At 37.5% G+C, this 23,470-nt stretch overlaps 1 protein-coding gene across 7 annotated transcripts in view; it reads left to right on the top strand.

Annotated features, from left to right (window-relative positions):
• The window catches only part of Syt7 (Synaptotagmin 7), a 165,586-nt gene that overhangs the window by 40,021 nt on the left and 102,095 nt on the right, over nucleotides 1-23,470 (top strand). For 4 of the 7 annotated variants that reach the window (XM_071771306.1, XM_071771308.1, XM_071771309.1 and 1 more), the window contains one exon: nucleotides 17,072-17,316. In XM_071771306.1, the coding sequence (XP_071627407.1) occupies nucleotides 17,078-17,316 (239 nt within the window). In that variant the 5' untranslated portion in view covers nucleotides 17,072-17,077. Of the gene's footprint in view, nucleotides 1-9,448; nucleotides 9,639-12,916; nucleotides 13,238-17,071; nucleotides 17,317-23,470 lie in introns of those variants that run through there. The other 3 variants (XM_071771303.1, XM_071771305.1, XM_071771304.1) reach the window with 3 other exon arrangements.

A 23,470-nucleotide genomic window follows, 5' to 3' on the forward strand; every position in this document is an offset into this window, starting at 1 on the left:
TTGGTGCGCAAACGGTGTTGCGAGCCCACGGCACTTGGCAAATCATTATTAAGAAAAAGAAGAAAAGATCGCGGTGGAAAGCCAGAAAACCTACGAGTGAAAAGTTCGCTAAAACCGACGATATTTTCGTTAAGTCGCTGGCCAATGAATTTTCTGTTTAAAGCCGACGGGACGCCTGATGATTTACGGGTTACGGTGATGAAAGGTCTGCTTTATAAGAATTACAGGTGTATTTCAATTTATAGGAATGTGTGTTTTTTGAAGTGTCAAGATAATAATTTTTTTTATTATTTTTACATCGCAATTCTTTTCTATTTTCTATTTTCTATACGATCGTGAGATACGTTGTATATTTGTTTAAATGTGTTACTTTCCTATTCATTGCAATCTAATTAATTAAGCCGATTATGTATTTACTCGTTACAGTTCAATTCATTTTGAAGCTTGATTAAACAATAAAGTATATTGATGCTAGAGTTTGCCGGTTTATTACAATGTAGGCGAGAATCGCATTTATTATTATAATTGCATTAAAATGAGATAACGTAGAAGTTATGCACCATGTATAGGTACAATATTTATAATACAATAATAATTAGGTTATAGCGGTACCGGTACATTTATTACATGATATTACATATTGTGCAGTGCAGCAAACTCTATATATAAATAGTTTGCTCTACGCTTACATTTGGAATAACTTGTTAATTAATTTCGCGATCAATACACTCCAGATGGAACGAGGATTTCGATCTTGCAACAGGAGGAATATAATCTCGAATTCTTGAAGTGTCACCAGATTTTTCCTTAGATGTTATCTGCCATCGTTCAATCAGTATTTTCCAATTTTCAATAAAATATTTCAAAAGATATTTTAGTAATTCACATTTTAAACTACCTCACAGCTGAGCAGCTATTATACTTATTCTATATTTACTGCTGTTGTTTCTTCTTTTTTTCCTTCCTGCTGTGATAAATAGGACAGGATTAGTATCCGCTTTGATATTAAAATCCTCTTCTAGATATATTATTTTAAATATTTGAGATACCTTGTCAAGATACCTATAAAATTCTCGATATTTAAATTCGCTGGCTTTCGCCGGCATTTAGTGACTCGTCGATCTTCGATATCCAATAGTTTGATAATTTTGAAATTTTTATTTTGTTCTAAACTTCCGTACTTTTAGTTGAAAAGGTTAATAGCTAAAAACCTTTGATAAAAACTTAGTTGTGGATTTATTCTATACATTATAAAATAGACATGGCTTGTAATAAGAAAATGGTTACGTAACTGAACGTGAGATCGGACTGACGGTATATATTCGACCGAATTCAGCGCGCAGGTGATTTCATTCAACAGACGTGGACCGAGAATAGGATCAAACGAGATACTAATGCACACGAAGGATTTTCCGTCAGTTCGCACGACTCAAAGGGAACCCTCGTTTACTTCGGGCTCTGCATTCGGGTACCGTACTCCTTTATCGAGCAACGGAAACATTTCGATTGAACGATATGTACGCTCTGAAATTACGTGAGCACAAAGTAGAGGCGAGAGGAATATTTTTTCGTCGGGATGCTTAAGCTCGCTTTCATTAAAATCTCACCGCCACCGGTTGGTCGCTTCCGCGGAACTGTGTACATTTATTCTCGAGATGCGATAGAGCGGTGCTTGACCTAATTTTGATTCTTTTTATTTGAACGGTTCGTCAATTATGAATACCATTTTCTCCAGGTGACCCCCCCTTCTCCCTATGTTTTTCCCTCGCGCTTTCGCGTATCGCGCTGAAAGAGGAACTTTAGTCTGCTCTTCAGTTAACGCCCTGTCATCGTTATTTATTATACGGACTGTCGTTGGACACAAAAGCGGCTTATAAATACACACAGATCAATTAAAAGAGAACCGATTTTATACGGCCGTGCGTTCGATTGAGCTGTACATTTCCTTGTTTCAGCCTGTTACTCCGTAAATTGGACGTCACGTTGTTTGCAGATATTAGCTCTTGTTATCATTATAAAATTACCTGCGACGGAAAATCAGTGATAACGTGATCACGTTTTCGAATATATCGATTCGGCGTTGAGTGGGGAGGGAGGGAAGACTGATTAAAAATAATCTACTCCCATAAGTTTGCTCGATATCATCTGCTGACCGTTTTCTTATTGAACTCTTTTCGGAAAATGACGGCAATAAATTTTTAAGCGGACATCGCTTCCCTTAGGATTTAGCGACTTTCTATCATATAGAGGATTCATTATTTTTTACATCCGATTTTTATTGTAGGAAACTAATGTCCGGTTTAAAAAGCGGCAAATATAACTCTTGGTTATAAGATGAATATGTTTATCATACTTTTTTATCTAATAATGAAAGAAAAGGAGAACTAATTTAACTACATAGAGAACTAATTATTTGCATTTAAAAGGAAGAGAATATTTATTTATCGACAAATTTATTATTTGCTGCCAAAGAAATTGCACAGAAATATATAAATATAATCTCTTTTCATGTACATATTAGATTTACAAAACAAAAAATGTTTATTTGAGAGGTCAAAAAGAGAAAAATTATTAAAATTATTTAAAAAATCATAAGAAAATTGACTTTATATTTTTGCAATTAATTTTTTAGTTAATACAAATAAATTTGAAATAAAGAGCTATTCGATCCTTGAGTGTGACATGTTTCAATCAGTATCTGCATTACTTATGCCGTCTGCGTTTTAGTGAGTTATATTATATATATATCGCCGCTCCAAAAAGTTTAATCCCCCCTGAAGAGTTTCTTCTCGACAAAAGCAATCAAGTTAATCGCAATAATCTCAAGTATAATTTTCCGGCGCATTGAACATGTATCTGTTTCAGAATAGGATTGGTTTCGCCGGTTTTTCCTTCACCACGAGGCAGAAGGGACGGTTTACGGCGGGACTTATCGCTCCGCCGGATTTGCGATGACGTATGCGCCTCGCCGTGTAACGATCATCGTGAATCCCGCGGAGCAGCAGGACTCGGGATTCGTTTGATCAGCGATATCGAATTTCTCGCAGTATTATCCATTACAATCGTCCCGATACATACATATGCAATGCATACATCTCGGGAATTCGGGAAATGGTGGACAATGCGCAGGACAATCCCTGTCTCGCCCCCGGCACACACTGCAGGGCTTTTATTACTTAACTGCACATCCGCTTTAAATGACACCAGCTGCGCGCCATAATACGCGCGCGATTTTCGGCGGATGGTTTCCGGCCCGATGTAATTAATCCACTCGACATCAGCGGCAATGAGAACTGCGCCATTATATGATGTGTTTACAGCTGGCAACGTCCTACCATAATACACGATGCACACATATATCGGGATCGTTGAATAACTTTGTGCTTCGCATTAGTACGTATCAGATAATTATTAGTAGCCACAGGAAGCGCCGGGCTTTCATTCCGCGGATTGAGGAGAACGAGGTTTTATCTCTCCATCCGCGTATCTTTGGAAGTAATGAATATATGCAGAATTAGCTCACCGGAAATGCGCGCATTGCGCGCATTGCGTCGATATCTCGCCGAATTGTATTTAAGAGAGAAACGACTCGGCTATAGCATTATAGATCTATCGATCAGTACCCGATGCGCCCGAGGCAGTCAACTTTTTAATGACACGTCAATCTCCGCGCGCGGGATAAGGAGAATAAATGTTGTCGACTTGAGCGACAGACAATCTTAATAGAGCGGTGCTCCCCGAACGGGTGTCTTCCGTGCCGCTTAAGATCTCGTAAAGCAAGAACAGGCGCATTTCCGAAATGACTAAATTCAACTGACAGGTTGCAACGTTAACGGTCTAGCACGTAGTAAAAGGATCAGGGAGAGTCGCAACAAGGAAGAAAAAAAAAGAAGGAACTTGAAAGCGTAAACTGTGCGGCAACGCCTGCCTTTCTCGATGGTGAAAAATATTGTTTTCATTTCGCTGACTTCAGAAGCGACGCGACTGTCGCAGGTGGATGGATGCGATGTAATTATAAGAATGCTATTATAACCCAGATCGACAGGGAAAAATAATGACGCTAATTTCTCTCTCCGCGATTTATTAAGACGTTTTATTTGAAGAAGGAAGTTAGTTCCACGGGCAATTAAGAAAACTCCACGGTTGATGACCTCGGCGCGGGGTAATTGCAATAATTTCGCTGAAACGGCAGGGCCGAAAATTCAAATTGAAAGTTCCGGGAACTTTTAATTCCAACATGCCCGCATGTTCTTCTCAACCAGAAAGAAACTGCGATTCGCCGTTCGTTGTGTAAAAATCATGCAATAATTTCTTTCGCGTATATTTTTTGCCAATAAATGTTTGCTTACAAAATTGAATTAAAATGGAAACTGCGAGAGGGTTTACTTGGGAGAATGCAAGGCATGTTATATTTCTTGAAACGCCAGCATTTGTTAAATCGCCATGTTAATCCTGCTCTAAGGCGAAAGGATTTGCATACAATAGTGCCGAGATTGTTCCGAATAATGAAATATGTAACTCTTTTTCACTATCTGACATGCAGTTAGTCTTTCGTTATTGCGTATTTCTCTTAAATAAAATATGGGTTGTATTAAATGGATATATATCTATTAATATATGTATATTAATAAATAACATGTTTATACATATTAATAAATATAATATGTGCAATTAAATATAAATATAAATGAAAAAATTAATTTTTGAAAAATATTTATTTAAAATAAAATGATGTTTATCTGTTTTTCTTTTTAAATTATATATAATAAAAGACATAAAAATAATAAAAAGAACAAATAGTAAAAAGTCACTCGTTACATCTTCTCTTAGAAATGTTGATGGATAATCATGCACGGGAGATTTGATTTTATCGCACTTTCAGCGCGGTGAATTAAATAATGCAAAATGTGCCGACGGAACCGTGATGTATAAATCCAGTAACGCGTATTTGCGTTTTGGAGAGAATTTATATCGTAAATCCCAAATGTAATGCCTGCTATTAAACGGAATTCATTTTCTCAAAATTGACACTCGAAATTGTAATTGTACAATTTCTCTCTGTTCGTATCGGAAAATTACGACTCTCTGCTAATCCACACGTATTTACAAATGCATCGTAGGTCGATAATATAATTTGGCTGGTAAAACGAATTATCTTGCGATTATTATATTACATTACGACCATCGTGGCGATCGGCAAACGCCAAGTTTTATTACAGTAATAAATTTTACCGCGTAAAAAAATGTTTCCAATTGCGTAATATCGATAAAAAAAAAGAAACCGGAACTCTGTCGATAACTATTTCTAGTAGAGTAAACGAATCAAGAGACATCACTTCCTTTCGATGTTGCAAGATGGCGGCATATGCTTATGTTGCATTTCCGAATGCGGGTTTGCATGACCGCATAAGCTTACATATATAGCAGAGAGATCAATCAGTCATATTTATAAAATACAGAACGGTACGGCATTTTTTATTTCAGACTTGTGATCGGTTGATTTTTCCATGCATGTGTGCTTTGCAGAGCTAAATACATTCTATAGGTCTGCGAATTCGACATAAGTTTTAAGATACCTAAATAAGTTTTACGTAAGAAATGTAAGACGTTAAATAGAAAGGAACTTTGTTGAAAAAATATTTTAGTAATATTTAAAATTATTAATTATTATGTTTAATTATGTTTAATTAGTCCATTTTATATTTTATCTGATAATTGAAATAAATTTTTAGATGTATATATTAAATATATATTAATTTGGAAAAGGTTAAATCTTCATCGTTTTTTCATTAATGCCAAATAAAGGATTTAATGTTGAAAAACTTTTGGATTCGTGGCCTTTAGGCGTTTAATCGCAGCAAGTGAATTGTTTATTATGTTTGCGGCGCATATTGAACTTGTGAAAATTGTTTGCACTACTTCACGTTGTATTAAATTCGAAATATCGTTTTCAATGGGAGTTTTAAAATATTTTCTAGATAGGACAATTTAATCACTTTTCTATATAAAAAAAAAGGAAATGTTGGACAGCACGACCGCGTTGTTCGATTCAATTCGTACTAATTGCATTTTTTTAATCGGCCGTTAAGAAGCTTTTAATTAATGTCATTTGAGTACTAATAAGCGTCATTCAAATCCTCGAAATAAAAAGATTTCTCACGTCGCGTAATAAAGCATTAAAAGAGCCCAAAAAGAAAGTCATGTATTCGACAGATTATACTTATCTATCTTTCCGGGAAAAAATTCGCAAATTGATCTTTCTTTTATAACTTCATGATGAAATATTAAAAGAACTCAAAAAGAAAATTATATATACTCGATACATTATACTTATCTTTCCAGGAAATAGTTTGCAAACCGATTTTTCTTTTGTAATGACCCCGTTCGCCATTCCCCTCCATAAAAGATAGATTACCAACCCATCAGGGAATCTATTTTGAAATTATTATCGAATGGATGTGCGCAGGGGTATCCTGTATACGTAATTCACTTTCACGAAATTACCGACACACATTGAATTATTGATGGTATCGTAATTTCACCGAACGGAGTAACGTACATTTACACTATTGTTTTCAGGGAAATCAGTGCACCATCAATCACCTGATATATGTCACATATATGTAGGGATGTTTCCAGCTTTGATTGATTGTCCATTTATTATATCATCGATATTAGTTAAAGAGCCCACGGGTGGCGCGGGTGTTTGATTTGACCAAGCGACGTTAGTCCTACTTCTCTTTCTTATCCTACTTCTCTTTCTTAAATTACGCAATTGCGGCCTGTAATTTTCAACCGTAATTTTCGTGTCGTGTTTTCGCGAGTGAAATTGCGCCTGGGTAGTCATTGCGAATTTAATCCGGGTTCTTAAACGGTCTGACTTTCTCGTTTCGCGAAAAGTCTCAATTACATTCGTTTGCATCTCGTTTTTTTTTGCATTAACTTATGATATCTATTACTTTATTCGACGATTGAAATCGAGCATGAGATCAGTTTAATCGAGTCAGATGTTCATTGCGTCGTAAAAATTTATCAGTCTTATCGCGTTGCGAGTTTCCCATGGTTACTGAAATATGATGCTGTGCGATCGATTTACCGATGTCAGCTGTACGATTCAAAGTGAAATGGCATTATTTACGTTTATTATTGGATTTATAACATTGCAAATATGCGACAAATGTAATACAATTATATGCTTGCGCAATACGTTTTATTCTGTTGAAATTAATTGTACGATAATGGTTTTAATTGTGACTTTCTACATGACACATGAGTGGCTTGAATATTTTCGAATTATACGCTGGAAAATGATAAATTTTCAACAATTACATGTTATTTATTAGCATAAATTGTCACAAATAAACAAAGTTTCTGTTGGTCTATATACATATTAATTAGTAGATAATTAACACAGTTTTTTGAGGTATAAATAATTATAACAACAGTAATTTATTTTGATGCACAGCTAATAACAATTAGGTATTATAATTAACAATTAATCGTAGGCTTATAGATAAAAAGATTTATAGATGAAAATTTATTGTCGCTTTTGAAATAATTAAGAAATAACGGTAGAATAATACAGAATATCGCAAGTCATCAAATATCATCTTGCATACATGAGAATCTAATATACCTATATTTAATTATATTTTGGCGATGTAATGCGCGATATCGCTGGTTCAATTGGAATAAGGGATCAGCATGAAGTTAAACGGAATTGCAGGAAATAAAACGAACTTTTTATAGGCCATCTCTCTCGTTCGGATAGATCGTGTACAATTGTATGCATTACATGCTGCTCACCGTGTACAATGGTGAAGTGGCACCGAAGTTTTAGTCACGATTTTTAGTCACGCTATTCTCGCGTAACATGTTCGACGGTAGTTTATTACGTCACTCGTCGCTCGTATCGCTACCGATGTTAGCGTTGAACATTTAAACGGTGAAACATACGACTGAAAATTTAAACTTACCTTAAAGTATCGCCGTACGTCACACACAAGACTTCACGTTTCACGGGTTACATTTGCATTCAAAATTGTTGAGAATTTATTACTGAGCCATAACTCTTTGAAAAACCATCACTGCAGTCGCATGTAATCATAATAAATGTCGAAAGTATTGAGATTAATCAGGCAGGGATTTAATTTAGGTTTTATGTTCCTTGGAGAATCAGATTTTTTAATCTCACGTATTTGAGAAGAATTGGAAAGCTTCTATTAAAGTTGAGCAATCAATAATAAACTTCGCTTCTTTGCGAATTCCAAGAGGATGCAAATTGATGATAATTTTATTATTAAAGATTATTATTATATTGATATTTTGCTTAATTTAAACCGAGAGAGAGAGAGAGAGAGAGAGAGAGAGATCTTACAATTATAAAATGATATCTACATCATATTTATATAAAATTACATTTATAAGATTGAAGCTTAATCAAGATGTTCACAGATTTGAATATTCATAGATTGAAGAAAAGTATGACGTCTGACAAAGAAAAATTGAATTAAAACTTTCTGATCGCTCGAAGAGGCGAGAGAATCGCTTGCAAATGCTAAAGGTCTAATCCCATCGCATCGCATCGTGTACGCGTTTCAACGTTTTCGCATTTTTTCATGTTTCGAAAATTGCGAATTTTCTCTCTCTTTTTCTTTCGGATTCACGTATTTCAGTTTGTTCCCAAAATTTGTAAAGGGAGAAAAAGAGGACCGTCCGCGTGCAAACTTGAAACCGCTAATCCCATTTGCACCGGAATGCGTTTCCGAGAGAGAGAGAGATCTCGGCGTTTCGAATTCTGACGGGCTCCACTCCCGTTCCGTTTGCAAAATCCACTCTGTCCCCACGTGCAGAATCCGCTCTGACGCGACCCTCGTTAGCATACGGATGCACATATACGCATACGTAAAGGTGGCAATCGCGTAATTGGCTTTTCGGCGGCGCGCGGGCGAGCGGCTCGGGGAACGAGAGCGAGAGAATGCGGGTTGGAGGGGGGGGGGGAAGGAGGGATGAAGTCCTCTGGGTTTTGCGGCATGGGGTTACGGGGTAACGCACGGGGGGGCAACAGCTGGTCTCGGTGGTGGCCACCGAATGCGGACGAGCGTTTCCGGAGAGCGCCGAACCCGAGGACAGAAGCACGTCAGGGGTTGAATTGCGCGAGGGTGCGGAAAGACGGAAGGGAAATTGGGTGAGAGCGAAACGGGAGGTAGATAGTGTACGATACGATCGAGCGACGCGCGGCGGTAGCAGCGACGAGAGTAGAGTAGAACAGGAACAGGGTGGCGGAAAAGGGGGAGGGCGTTTTGCGCGTTTGTTTCTTTAAGGCGGGCGGCAGCAGCAGCAGCGGCGGCGGCGGCGACAGCGCGAACCCGCTGCGTTTAACCCCGCGGCATTTTCTCACCGTCGCGTCGCACCCATCCCGGGTAGTGGGTAGTAGGGGATGCGCTATCGGTGCGCGCGATAAGTGCCCCGGCGGCGGCGTCTGCGTTCCACGTTCGCGTTCAGAATACACTCGTGTTCCTCTTTCGTTCGGTTGCGGCGGCCGGAGATATACATCAGATCGCTGCCGTGACGTTCTTCCGCCCCATCGTCGACGGCGCGCGCACATACGTGTGCACATAAGAGTACACGTCGCGCAGGTTTGAATCCGCGTGCGTGCGTGCGTGCGTGCGTGCCTATCCGTGTGTGCGTGCGCGAGCGTGCTCTCACGATCGTGTTGTGGGCTACTTATCACATCCGATTGTGGCACGCAGAACGATTTGATACACACGCCCGGCGCAGCACACGCGACACTCGCTCGTCTCCACCCGGCGAACGCCCTACCGGAAGTGGAGCGCGGAGTTAATTACGTCGTTGAACCCGCGCGCCGCCGTCGCGGCTTCCGTCTCGATTGGGATCGTTCAGGTTTTATTTTCTTCAGAGGGCGAAAGCGCTTGGCGCGAAACGGGTGGTGTTCCTGTCACCCGCGCGCGCCTTAATTGGCTCGCCAACTCCGTATTTTTTTTCCTCCTGGCGGAATGCCAGGAGTCGCGGCGCGGGCGGGAGAAGGCCGGTCGGGCCGGTCGCAAGGAAATTTGTCGAAACGAATGCCGAGCGCGCCCGAGCGAATGATTGCTCTTAGATGCATATTTCTGCATTCCTTTTCTGCTTGCGGAAACGGAGACGCTGGTAGAGCAAGATGTCGAAGGTTCATCGCTAATAAAAATTCTTCTCTCTTTTCTTGAGATGTTTATTTTGTGATTTTATAGAAAACGTGTCGGAAATATTTTAACATTTTTTTCTCATTAAAATAAATAAAATACAGATGTATATATTTTTTTTTCTTGTTTGAAACCATTATATAATTCTTGGAGGAAAAATTTTAGTGGAAAAAGCTGAACGTTTGAAACTATTGAATTATTTAAAACCATTAGCGTATTTTCTTGTAGGAGAAATTTCAGTAGAAAAAGGCCGACACATAGCAGACAGGATTGCACGCATTATGTTACGTCTTTTGCTTCTTATTGTTATGACTTAGAAACATTTTTTGAAGAACACCGTCTTCTTCGAGAATTATGGAAAAATTCTGTTGAAATTTATACGTCAATCTTCAGAGAGTGCACTATATAATATACCTTTTTTGTTCAATAACTCCTGTTTGCGTCATTTTCCAAAGAATATACTGCGTAATCTTTATTTTCCAATAACTTGGTAACCTCCGTGTGTTTAAGATAATAATGTGTGTTTAAGATAATATAATATATTTATCAAGTTCTATTAAAATAATGAAAAATCGTGGTATTGTTTTCCAAATATAGTTTGGAACTAGAATTTTATAAAGTTTAAAATTGATGCTTTTTATTTTCAACGTTATAACGTAACGTAAATGTTTAATAAAAGAATTTCTCTTACACAATTTTTGCTTATAAAATCTCAGTGGTAATTCGAAAGCGTGTATCGGATATACACTGAGGAAATCTACAGCTGTTTGTTATTACTCGCACCTCTGGGATCTCATACGAAAACTTTAATAACGATAAAAATTTATGTATGTCTATTTCTATATTTTGTCTTAAAGCACGCAAAATATAAAATTGAATTTAGTTATTTAAAAAACAATTATTTTAGAAAATTGTTTCCAAGATTTAATAAATTTTTGCCAATACTGTTATATAACTTTCATAATGTCTGATTAAAAATTTTTCTTTAAAAAGAAGAGAGCGAGAAAAAAATGTAATTTTCAATTAATTCTCGTTAATGAGATTACTGTTGTTATAGCAAATGATAATTCTCGTAAGGAACAATTGGCAGAGATAATATAATGGAAATATTTGTTTTTATAAATGTTAGTTTATTAAATATTAAGTTATTTAAATTAATTAATTAAAGTTTAACTGTATATATACAAGGAAGCAGCTAAATCTGAAAATCTATGACGTAGTAAGAAATATAGATACCAACATTATTTTTTCTTAGATTTGTAATATTTTTATTTTATAAGTTTTATTATAATATTTTTTCAAACGTGGAATATTAAATATCACGCTTTAAGTAAATACTGCATCTACGAGCAATCATCGAATCGAAAGAGATAATCCGACGACCATAATCTTCCCGGTGGAACTTTAATTAGGACTGCATCTTATAACTTACCTTTATTCGCATGGTGAAATGCCAGGAATTGCGCTGGAATGATTTACGGGAGGAAAATCTCGTTTACGCTGCACCTTATCTATTTTTGTCGGTGATTTATTTTCGTTTCGGTGATTATTATACCGCATCTTGACGGCTTATTAGGAGCAACGAATCGCTTTCACATTCAAAATTATGGTCCTCGTGCGAGCGTCACCAAGACTTTGCGTTATATCTCATCTAGTCAATCATATTACCGAGAAAGTAATTTTATTACGTAATTTGCGATGCTAATCATAATTGATGGAATGGGAAGAGAAATCGTGTATCAACGGACTTTTCAAGCCTCTGTTAATCAATGTAAGCGTAATCAGTGCAAATAGTCGTCTGTATTATGAAAAAATATGTTAAAGTATGTAACAGTAAAAATTTCTATCGAACAAGAGTGATCTAAAATCGAGAAAAGCCAAAAATTTTTAATTTTAAAGTTAGTTTCGGATATATCAGAGAACTTATGATACTTTCTCAAAGCAGCAGGTATTCCGTTCTAAATGAGGCTTAACGCTCGCCAATATAATGTAACCGCGAAGATTAATTTCAACGACCTCATTTAACTTTAAGAGACTCTCGGATGCTCTCGGTGCGGCGCTCATCTTTCAAACTCGACGAGTAATACATTTTTTGCCTATTATTTTCGATTTTCTTTCCGTGTTTTACACTTCTCGAAGTTGTAAAGAATATTGGTATTGATACGTGATACAGAGTTTAAAAGTTTTGAAATACACTAAATTTTGAAGTTATGACATCGTTGTAACCGATGGGCACGAAACTTTTGTCGATCTGCCAAGTATTACTTTTTCAAGAACGGAAGGTAGTCTCGTAACAGTGCAATATTTGTCTATATTGTGACACTCCCCAATTTCCCTGACCTCGTACAGACTGTGGCTCAGAGTTATCATTCATCTTTTCTAACTTTTCAAAGACGTATAAGTGAATAATTTGCTTGTTACAATTTGCGGGATGCTATTTTGTTTCAAGAAATATTACTATAAATTATGTTTTATACCATTATATACATCATCTCGAGCGGAATTATTCATTCGTTACGCATTTAAAAGTCAGAAGAGTGACCCAATGGCGTATTAAGGGAAGTTAAGCCGGGGGGGATGGTAATACCACAACCAAGTTCTCAAACTATCCCAAAAATTTGTCAAGCTAAGAGAAAGGTATAATCTTTTGGCCAACACGCGTTTGTTTGTCTTGTAATACCTCTTCCCTTGCGTATTTAAATTTTCAAATTATCTATGGGTTACGTGAAAGAACTACATCCGTCCCGCTTGTTAAATATTGTATTTTAAGCACGTTCCTGGGGATGATAACTTCGATCCCATTCTGCATAATTTAGTTCTAATGATGGAGTTTTGAAAGAATGCTCTTTGGCGAAGTCGCAGGACTTTAAAAGGCTTATTAACGTAGGTGAGAGTTTCGCTAAAAATCAGTCTCTAATACCGCAAAGAAGGGAAACATGGTATACATGGGACTCGCGGGCCAATACTTCTTGGAGTTGGATCCAAATTTCAATGGTCCTCCTAGAGCAGTCGATGCAGCAGTCCGTGCCCGCAAACTTGTAAGTAACAAATTTGCACGAGCAAAGTTTATTTAATTATACAGTAATAATGTATAACGCGATAAAACGGTGGCAATAACGCTCCATAGCTTTTTGCTTAATGGACCTCTTCTTATCAGATAAATGTATTTACAAACGAGACATCATAAATTTTTTAAGTAGCATCTTCTAGTCATTTACTGTCTTACGTCAAAGCGTACTTTACTGTTACTGAAAGTTTTATGATGCTAAACTACTTCTTACTTAATGAAAATTTATTTTTAATTCATGTGTACTTTGTTAGCGTCAGACCGACTTGTGCTTTAATATTTTTGGATTATAAATATATACGACTGATGAAACTTGCATTTATTTTTTCTTTAAGTTTGATTTGTTAAAAAATTATATCTTGAAAATTTTTTATCTGCCGGAAACTATTACATTTTCGTCCACTTTTTCACTAATCCAGACAGACGTATTCAAAACAAGGAAGAAACTTTTTTTGTATCTTATAAAGATATTTTAACTGAAAATGTAAAATAAGTAGCTTAAGATAAAAGTTTATCATTGAAAGAGTTTATATACAGAATGATATTTTTAATACAACGGAAATGCTTCTTCCATTGCATAAAACTGGAAATATTTGTAAGACGCTTTGTTATTTTACCTTCAAATATTAAGAATTACTATGTATGTAATAAGTTCTAAGAACGCAATAGCAAATCTCTTTCGGACATTCTTCTTTAATACTCCAAGTTTATCATATTGATTACGGATGTTTTGTACATTTCGGTCTTTTTAAAATTTAAAAGATAAGTCCTCAAAGGTCCTCAAAGCGTAAAACCATAGTATTTTTAATTTTTTACATCGCGTAATACAATTTTCAATTTTATAAACCATGCTGTGGCATTTATCGTAATCCGCTGTGGGGTAACAACGAAACGAGACGTGCCACGTGCTTAATCCTTTGTATTCACACATTTAATATACATAATCCTCTTCGTTTAATTCAAGTGGACATTTTATTCCATATAACTTTTCACCACCGTTATGCGTGAAGTTTTTCATGCAATTATTTGCATGTACTAATGATTGTGATAAGGAAAATAAAATTTTTTATTATATGTGGACATATATATACATATACAATACATATATATGTATCACTGAAAAATGCTCCACTTTTTTCTCATTTTGAGAAATTAAGAACTTATGAAAATACTTTATTTAAAAAATTACTCTATATTACAGATACTTTTTTAAATTACTTTTCGATTTATAATAAAGAAATAAATTCGAAAAAAATTAATGTTATATTCAAAATAGTCAAGCATCTATATTTTATAACATATACAACCGTGTATGACATAATACTTACTTATATCACTATGGCACAATTGTCACATCAGCCGCAGGACATCCTGTGTAACTTATCAGCTTTTAACGGACGAAAATGCCAATTGTGTGTGTTGCGCATTTAAAATTGCCTGAAAGCCATCGTTGATTAGTCACGGGTGATTGTGCGGTATTTGTATTTTCTGCGTCCGCAACTGATCGCTTTGTCGACCAATAATCGCGTTTCGATGGGCCGCGTGACGTAACGGATTTAAATAGTAGCTCTCGCGGGTGAATCGCTTTTCATTCCGCGACGCGGTTTTCGCCGCATTTGCTTCCGAAGCACGACCTGAACGTTAATGAGACGGCGCTGTACTGCATTATTATCGCATACCTTTTCCCTATTCACACTCAACGTTCGTCAATGTTTCTGCAAGGAGAGCAAAGCTTAATTTACATTGCGTGTAAATGTGCTGATGTATAGCCACGTGGAAAAGACGTTGATTATATATTTTATCAGCGTGCTCCGGGGAGTAGGAGGGAGGTGGAGGGGCGTGTTTAATCGACGTCGAGCGTTTATATCGCACGGAAAATCGAGAACGCTCGACGAACGTCTAGCAGCACGTTAGTGTAACTCAAGAGGTATACGTTACAAAGAGGGTCACAGCGTGCCGCGCTTTTGAGACTGATATATGGGGACTGCTCGTTTTAAGCCATGGTTTTTACCTCAGACGTCGTCGAACATAATGCGTATAAATTATGGTCACGTGAGATACGAGCAGGAGAGAAGTGTCTCTAGAAAAGACGTCGAGTTTTCAAATGTGCATAAATTTCGCTGTGTAATTATGTTGTCGGAAAAATTGCAGCCTCCATTTTATTAAATCAAATCGACGTAATAACGTCTCTCGTTTGGAAGCGTTTAAATTAACAGCGAAATATTGAAGCTTCTGAAATTCCCCGTATATTTTTCGTATTCGTGTCATCCGTTTAAAAAGATAAAGTAAAACTAATTTATGAAATATCCTCTAACGAAAAGCGAAGCTATATTTTTATTCTACCTTCTAATGGAATGAATACATCTCTTGAATATAAAAGAGTATTTAATCCTATAAATAAGAGTGATGATACCGCCTTAGACGAAGGTGATCATTCATTTTGGATTAGAGGAGAGAATTTATGCATTAAGATTATTCTTGTCGCGTATAATGCGAGAAGATTATTAGTGCGCTTAGAATAATTTACAGGTATTTTTCAAAAAGCACGTACTTGACAAGAGAACTTTCATTACTTATGATATTAGAACTATCAAAGTAGTTCAAAATATCTGGTTTGTAATATTCTTTTTAAATTGTTCAAATTTAAAGTGCATTTTTTGAGATTTTCCATGACTTTTGTTGCAATATGTAAATGATTAAATTGATCAATTTACTCTTTCCATCTTTATTCCTTTTTTCCAAAGATATAAATATGTATTATTATATTTTTATTAAAATCCATGCCTTACGGCTTTGGATGGACTTCTTACAATACTTTGTTTTACATTGTTCTCTTTTCACATTTAAACTACATCACATTATAAAAGATATAAATATAATATACTGAAGTGATAATTAATCTAGTGATAAGCGAATACGATTTGTAAGACGTGAGACGATGACATTTTGTCATTTTCGCATTGATGTATTGACGTAGTGCGCGACATACCGCAATGTGCAGATCGAGGCACAGGCATTCGGGAGTATCCTAATCAATCGGCATCTTTCGATCGAAACGTCACGTGCTTTTATCTCGTATCTCGTACGTGGCCTATCCTCGCCACGATCGAGGTTTAGCCGAAATAGTTGGCGCGCGTGCACGTGTAGATACCTCAAATTGCTAAGGCTGAATCTCATTCGTGCATGGAATGACAGGACGGGTTTGGGTTTATGGGCGTAACGTCTAGCCGAGCACGATACCTCCTCCGACTCAATAGTCGGGGGACTACATGTATAGTACCGTTGTTAAGGTGTACTCCGTATTGACCGGGCTCGCCTTGGCTGCAGCGGACTCGCTGACACCAACCGCTACGTGCGAAGTCTGCAAATGAATTTTTCGGACGTGCTCGACCATGCTAGAAAGACACATTCTCGTCATCGCGAAGGCCATCCCTAAGGATCTTTCTTTCCTTTTTTCTCTCGCTCTTTCTTTCGAAAAAAATCCCACATCTCTGATGTATTCGCCGAGTTTACGACATCATTTCCTTTTATAAGGTCGAAAACGTTCCTGGTCTCTCAGGAGTCTCAGGTCGCGTATAAACGTGGGACCGGCTCGTTACGTTTTATTCTTCGAATTTACGAAAACGACTGTGGAAAGACGACGTAACGACGGATCGTGCCGCGTCCTGAGCGCTAGTTACGAAACCTAATTGCCCATTTTGACTCGTCAAGTTACCCTTAGTGTCGTAAGAAGGGAATGATACAGACACGAGTGATGTAAATGTGTCTGTTTCTCAATCGATTTGCGTTTTCTTGTGCATTCCAGGTGGGCATGGAACGCCGTGACGTCATACTGACAGCAGTTTTCGGAACAGTCGGTGCTCTCGCAATTCTAGTAGGACTCGCATTAGCAATGTGGCTCTATCTACGCGCCAGGAAGTCCAAGCAGCGGGACGACGATCTCGAGGACCAAAACGATAATGGCGATGGCTCGAGCCAGCAGCAACAAACCACTAAGAAAAATGGCTTTCTCAACCTGAAGACACCCCTGATCAGCACGAAGGCTCTTGGGTAAGCGAACTTTCCTTTCTGCCAAAATAATCGGGCGATTGGTGCCATGATCCAGTTCTGAATTTGGCCATTTTTTTGAGAAGTTTTTTCTTTCGAGGAAATTGATCTCTTATCGATATTAGTGTGATATATATAAAATATAATATCTTATATTTTATGTATATATTTTTATATTTTTATCTCCTGTTCTTTTATATGCTGCAGTAATTAGAGACAAAGCAATATCTCGACGTTTACATAAGAATAAATAAATACACTCTAACGTTGACTTCAATGAAGGCTAAACAAGCTGATGCGGTCATTACGCGTTCGTTATTCTGTTTTTGCTTGTTTGCGCGCGAGTTTGTCGCTAGTTGCTATTCTAAATCACTTGAAGATACCGCAATGTATTCATAACTTGACAAAGAGTATCATTAATTATCTGAGTCTTACATCTCTTCGTACGTTTCTTCTTACGACTATAAGGACGTCATTCGTTCTGTTTTATCGCGCAAAATCGAGCGTCGTCTTTATTGTTGAATTCGTTTCGCCCAGTAGCTTCGCCAAGTGAGGACGGAACGATATTTTACAGCGAAACGAGCAGCAATCGTGATGCGATTAATGGAGAATCTCGCGTTTAATCCTTTGCATAATCGAACTTCGCGCGATTTATCGTCGAACGTTCTCTACACGTGCGAGGTGAGAATCGTAGATCGCTTCGTTATTGTCTGAGCGCCGAGATACGGCGGCAATTCTACGTCGAAGTAGTACAGCCGCGAATATTAGTCAGACCCGGTCTGCGAATATCAGCAGCGGGTTGCCTGTCGGTAAGTTTCCCTCGCCGGTAAGAACGGTTATCGACGACGGAATATCCGCCGCGAGCGAAAGACCTTTTTGTTTCTCGGGCCTGGATAACGGAAACCCGCGAACGCGTCAATAACGTACCAGCGGCACGTTATTGATGGACCGTTACCGTTTATATCGTTGAACGATATTCTCGACATTCCTGGCGAGGGTCGTTCATCACGGGATCATTTATTACTGTCTCTAGCCGAGTAATCAAGGAGGTCTCAATTCATTACGCGCATCGCTCGGCACGGCAAAGTCAAAGCGAAACTTGCCGTTATATTACCAAGGCAACGCTCGTTTCGAAAAGTTATTTGATTCCTTGAATTTCTGATTATTGCGTAACTTCACGAACTATGCGCCGAGATTAACACATACTTCCGACACTCGCTATTAAATGGCACCGCGCAATTACGCTCCCCTGTTATATAATTTGCGACCCGTGATGCAAAATGCACATTTTTAGCAAAATTGTTTAATTGCACGAAATTTTAGGGAAGTTTTTAGGAATTTAACAACGGTACAATAGTTTTGTCGACGTTCGTATTGCAGCGTCAGTATTATTAATTTTGTGATTTTTTTTGATGACCTAATTATATTAATTAGGCTAACTGTATGGTTAGAGATATTAGGAAATTTAATATCAGTATTTGCTCTCAAAGACTTTTAGTTGCATGAATTTACTCCTTCATGTCAGATTGATATCAAATTTCCTGTTATTACTAAATTATGTTTCCTAAGACCGTTTTAGACGATCTATAATATTAGATTTCAAGAGAGATTTCTATAATCTCTTACATGCCGTGTATTTTGATATAATTTGATATTTTAATATACGTTTTATGCTGCTTTTTTATTCTTCAACTGTTTTTTATTGTCTCGCATAAAATTATAAATAAACCCTGAATTCTGAATTATAAATTGTTTAAAAAATAAATTTTAATATGATCAAATTCTAAGAAGTTTTAAAGCTTCCCGGTGAGATATAATTCGTGTAGAAAATCAAGATAGAATTCAACTTATAATTTTTTATATGCTGTGCGTAAAATAATAAAAAAATATTTGAAGGCTCAGAACTCGCACACACACATTAAATATACACATATATCAAAATCGATGACATTAAATGGGTTTCGTGCAACGTAAACTCTGTGCATCGAGACTGATTCCGACCGTATTTTCGACATTCGCCAAATATAGCATTGTTATTATATGCTTTTTTTTAATATAATCTGTGAACTTATTTTTGGCGTAGTTATTTCATTATACGCCGTTTTGGATAGTTAATAATATCCAAGAAAATACAATAGTTTTGTTGACATTCGTATTACGATGCCAACGTCATTAATCTTATGATTTATTTTCTGAAGGCCACGACCGTCCGTTAAAAATATTAAGAAAGATGTTAGCGTAAAAGCTTCTAATTGCTCATGCCAGGTTGACATCAAATTCGATGTTATTTCGTTACGTTTGCTTCTAAAAGAAATGTACATGAATTGCTTTTAAACATTATCCAATTAAGAGAATTTCTGTAATATAACGCTACCTCCACGAACTATGCATCGAGATGAATATTTTCGGATTAATATATTTGCTAAATAACATCGTACCAATATTATGCTCCCCTCTTATATAGATAAGTTTTTAGGGGATTCATTATGACGCAACCAGTTTTGATGATATTCGGGTTATAACACGAGCTTCATTAATTCCGCAGCTTATTATTCCCATGGTCGGCTGTCAATTAGGGATATTAAGAAATTTAAATATTAGTATTTGCTCGGAAAGCTTTTACTTGCGCGAGTCCACCCCTCGTGAATTGACAGTCCTTTGTAATCCTTTGTAATTCCACCCCTCGATGGGCATTCGGCCGACCTCTGTAAATAGAGTTGGGCCTTTTTCGACGCGTTTATATGGAGCAACTGGAACAATCGTTAATGAACAGTTCACGTAACGTGCTTTTCATGGCTACTTCAACTAGTGTTTTTGTTTGTATTTTTTTTTTTTTTCATTAGAAATAAGATACACATATGTGATACTGTCAAAGGCGCGTGCTCGCGCGCGCCGTATGATTGACAAGTATAGAATTCCTATTCTTCTCTCTGTAATATCATGTTAAATAACGATAAGCTATTCTCTGATTTTCAAGCGAACAAAACTGTTTAACGTATCTCTTGCAATTCGCAGAAATACCTGACATTTTCAAACGCTGTGTTAAAACATTTTCGATGTCGATTATTTTGTAACAAAATAACGACACAATTGAAACTTTATTTCTTCTATTCATACATATTTCAATAATAACTTGTAAAATAAATATAAATATAAATAAGCATTTCAAGCTAATTTGGTTTCTCATGCGAAAATAAAAATGCAGGAGAAATGGAAATTTAATTTTTTACTACTGGCTTGTTTTTTCTGTTTTCAATATTCTTTCACATCAGTAGGTACCGCAAAAATGCGCGGATCACTTATATTTTCGCGAGAGTGTTTCGCGAATATACTTACGCATAAAATCATAATATATTCGCAGATTCGGTTTTATGCCAAATATCAATGAGAGATTACCGAACGCGGGAATAGAGACGATAATCCATTTAAATCGTATTGGCGATTCGATTATCAAGACATTTGCATGCGATTCGGTCCGGGAAGCGCGTAACTGCGGAATTTTCCACGACAGAAGGTAGAAACAATGGAGGTAGCAATATACAATTTTCAATGGCTGTCGAGATTGTGGCCCCGAGTGTATGCGCGTTTTAGAAATACGTTGTGACGTTTATTCTCGAGCTTTCTAGTATAAATCGCGATGGAACAAAACGCGCACCATATGAATAGCTCGAGGCGGTATATAGCTGATCGAAAAGTAAAAATCGCTTTCGAATTTTATAATTCATTCAGCTGCTCTGTAAATACGAGCAACGAATACTGCTTTCCTTTTCGCAAAGCGATATATTTTTGCTTTTGAACTACATTGCGCGGAATTTTACCTCTATAACAGCTCGAGATTAGCACGAGAACAACGACGTAGGCGTCTCGTGTGAATTTGTATGAATGACGCTGCGCGTTACGCATTTGCTTCCCTTCTGCGTGGAAAATAGCCGGTTACAAATCAGCGACGGACTAATCCAGAAATATGTAGTAAATTAACAGAGTTCTCGCGTATAATCCCCCCCGTGTTCTTTTAATTCTCCATATTCATGAGTGGAAAATACGGAACCGCGGCGTCGTGTTATGCGACGCCGCGCATTCGTGCGCGACATCTCGACTGCAGGGAAATCAGGAGGACGCAGTGATTTATTTGCGAACCGCAGCGACGCGCATTAGTATTTTGATGTAGTTTCGGCTGTTATAATCGTTAGTACCATAGTCCTCCCGAAGGACCTCGAAAACTTGTGCGCGTCGCTGAATTATCGTCTCGCTCGAAACTGCTGGCGTACCGTAAATCCGCCTGTCGATTTGCCGAAAGTGTTCCTCGAGACCTTCAACATGGATTTACAAAATTTTCTATTGACGTACAGATCGGCGTGATTGGTCGTACGAGAGCGTGAATAAGAATCGATTCGAAGCGCGACCATAGCGTGGCTGCTAAACCACAGGAGGGACTCCGTCGGGAAACGCACGCGTTCGCGCGAATGCCCGCTATTCACGAAAATGGAAACGTCAACGATGCATCCGCGAGCATCGAGCGGAGCTCTCTTTCCGCAAGAGAGCGGCCAGATAGTTCCGCATTCAGCGGCACTGATGAATGGAAAACTCTGAAAAACAAGTCTTTTCGAACGAAGCCCACGAAGCTCCATCGAGCGAATTTGTCGTGTACTTTCTTTCTCTATTTCTCTTTTTTCTTCATTAAGTTTCTCGCTCGGTTTCTCGTGACGCCGCGCCGCCGCGGCGCCGGTGCTGCATAAGCGTGGGAAATGTGTAGTTGCACGTGGTGTGTGCATGTATATACGAGGCCGTCGTCGTATTCGAATCAATCTCGGATATTCATCCCCCTCTCTCCTCCGAAATAGGCCTGTAACTTGGTTCAGCGGTTTGCGGTTGAGCTGTGTTTGTGACGACCGCTAAAATGCTTCGTGACGTCGCGTCGCCGTCTTGTATCGTCACCTTTTAGCCCGGGGAAAACGGTGACCCTGTAAAGAAAAGTTGTAAGCCAGCAACGAACGGATCGACGTTTACGTCGATACAATCGGGTCTCGCAGGCGGGTTTGGCGGTCGCCAATTAATTCCACGATATCAAAATTAATTTACGGACTCGTAGATAATTAATTTTAAATTGCAAGTCTCTATACTTATTTGATTTTTTGTATTAAATGACACGGACCAGACGTTTTGTTATTAATCCTTAAATGGCACAGAGTCACGCGCATCTATGCCGTCTTAAACTTATTAATTTTTTTAACAAATTCTTTTAGCAAAGAAAATAACTCCTAAAATTTTAAAATGTCGGGCAGGTAAGCGCGGAGATCGGCAACGTGAAGTTTCGATTACTTTTCGAGCAACAGAGAAACAAAGTTGCTCGAAACGATCTCTAAAGAAGAAACTATTTTGACAGCTTCTTTGAAGCTTTTAAACTATGTATATATGTAGACGCTTTTTACTATGTGTATTATTTGTATTAATTCAACTGTCTTACATATGTTTTTTGAAAGTTTAAACTAAAAAATACACACGCTTAAGCAAGTTTGTTTGTTTACACACATTGTAAAATTATAACTTTATTTATATACGTAAAATGGTTTTTGATGTGTTTCCGTAAAAATATAAATATGTGTTTCCGTAAATATAAATATTTAAATATAAAATACTTAATCTCCTTTAAAAATTTAATGGTCTTTTTTTTAGAAGCTTTAAATTATAAATGCATAAATTTTTTTTAACTTTTTAAATGTTTCAGCATTGTCAAAATGGGCTCGGATACGAATGACCCATATCTATATATTTTTTTAAGAATTTGTTATTAATCCTTTGAATGTACAAGATGTACACTAATGATTCGGTTACACTTATTAAGAATACCTTGTATATTCTGTCACTCGCGAATTTACCAAAAATAAATCTTGCGACGCGACGGGGGGATTTTAATCTTAATTATTTCGCTTAGTATTCAATCAGGAGTGCGCGTGCGTATCGTGTGCGTTGAGTTCAAATATGCGATCTACACGAAAGACAAATCCAGACCACGCGAAAGCATTTTAAAGCATCAAGGCGTTTCCGCGCTGTCGAACACGTATACGAGCGTAAACGTCTGCGAGACACGCACGACGTACATTCCGCGATAAACCTCACGTTTCCATCACGTTATTTCTGAGCCGAGTACTCAATTAGT

Source organism: Temnothorax longispinosus, chromosome 2 (assembly GCF_030848805.1).
Source record: "Temnothorax longispinosus isolate EJ_2023e chromosome 2, Tlon_JGU_v1, whole genome shotgun sequence".
NCBI classification, from domain to species: Eukaryota; Metazoa; Arthropoda; class Insecta; order Hymenoptera; family Formicidae; genus Temnothorax; species Temnothorax longispinosus.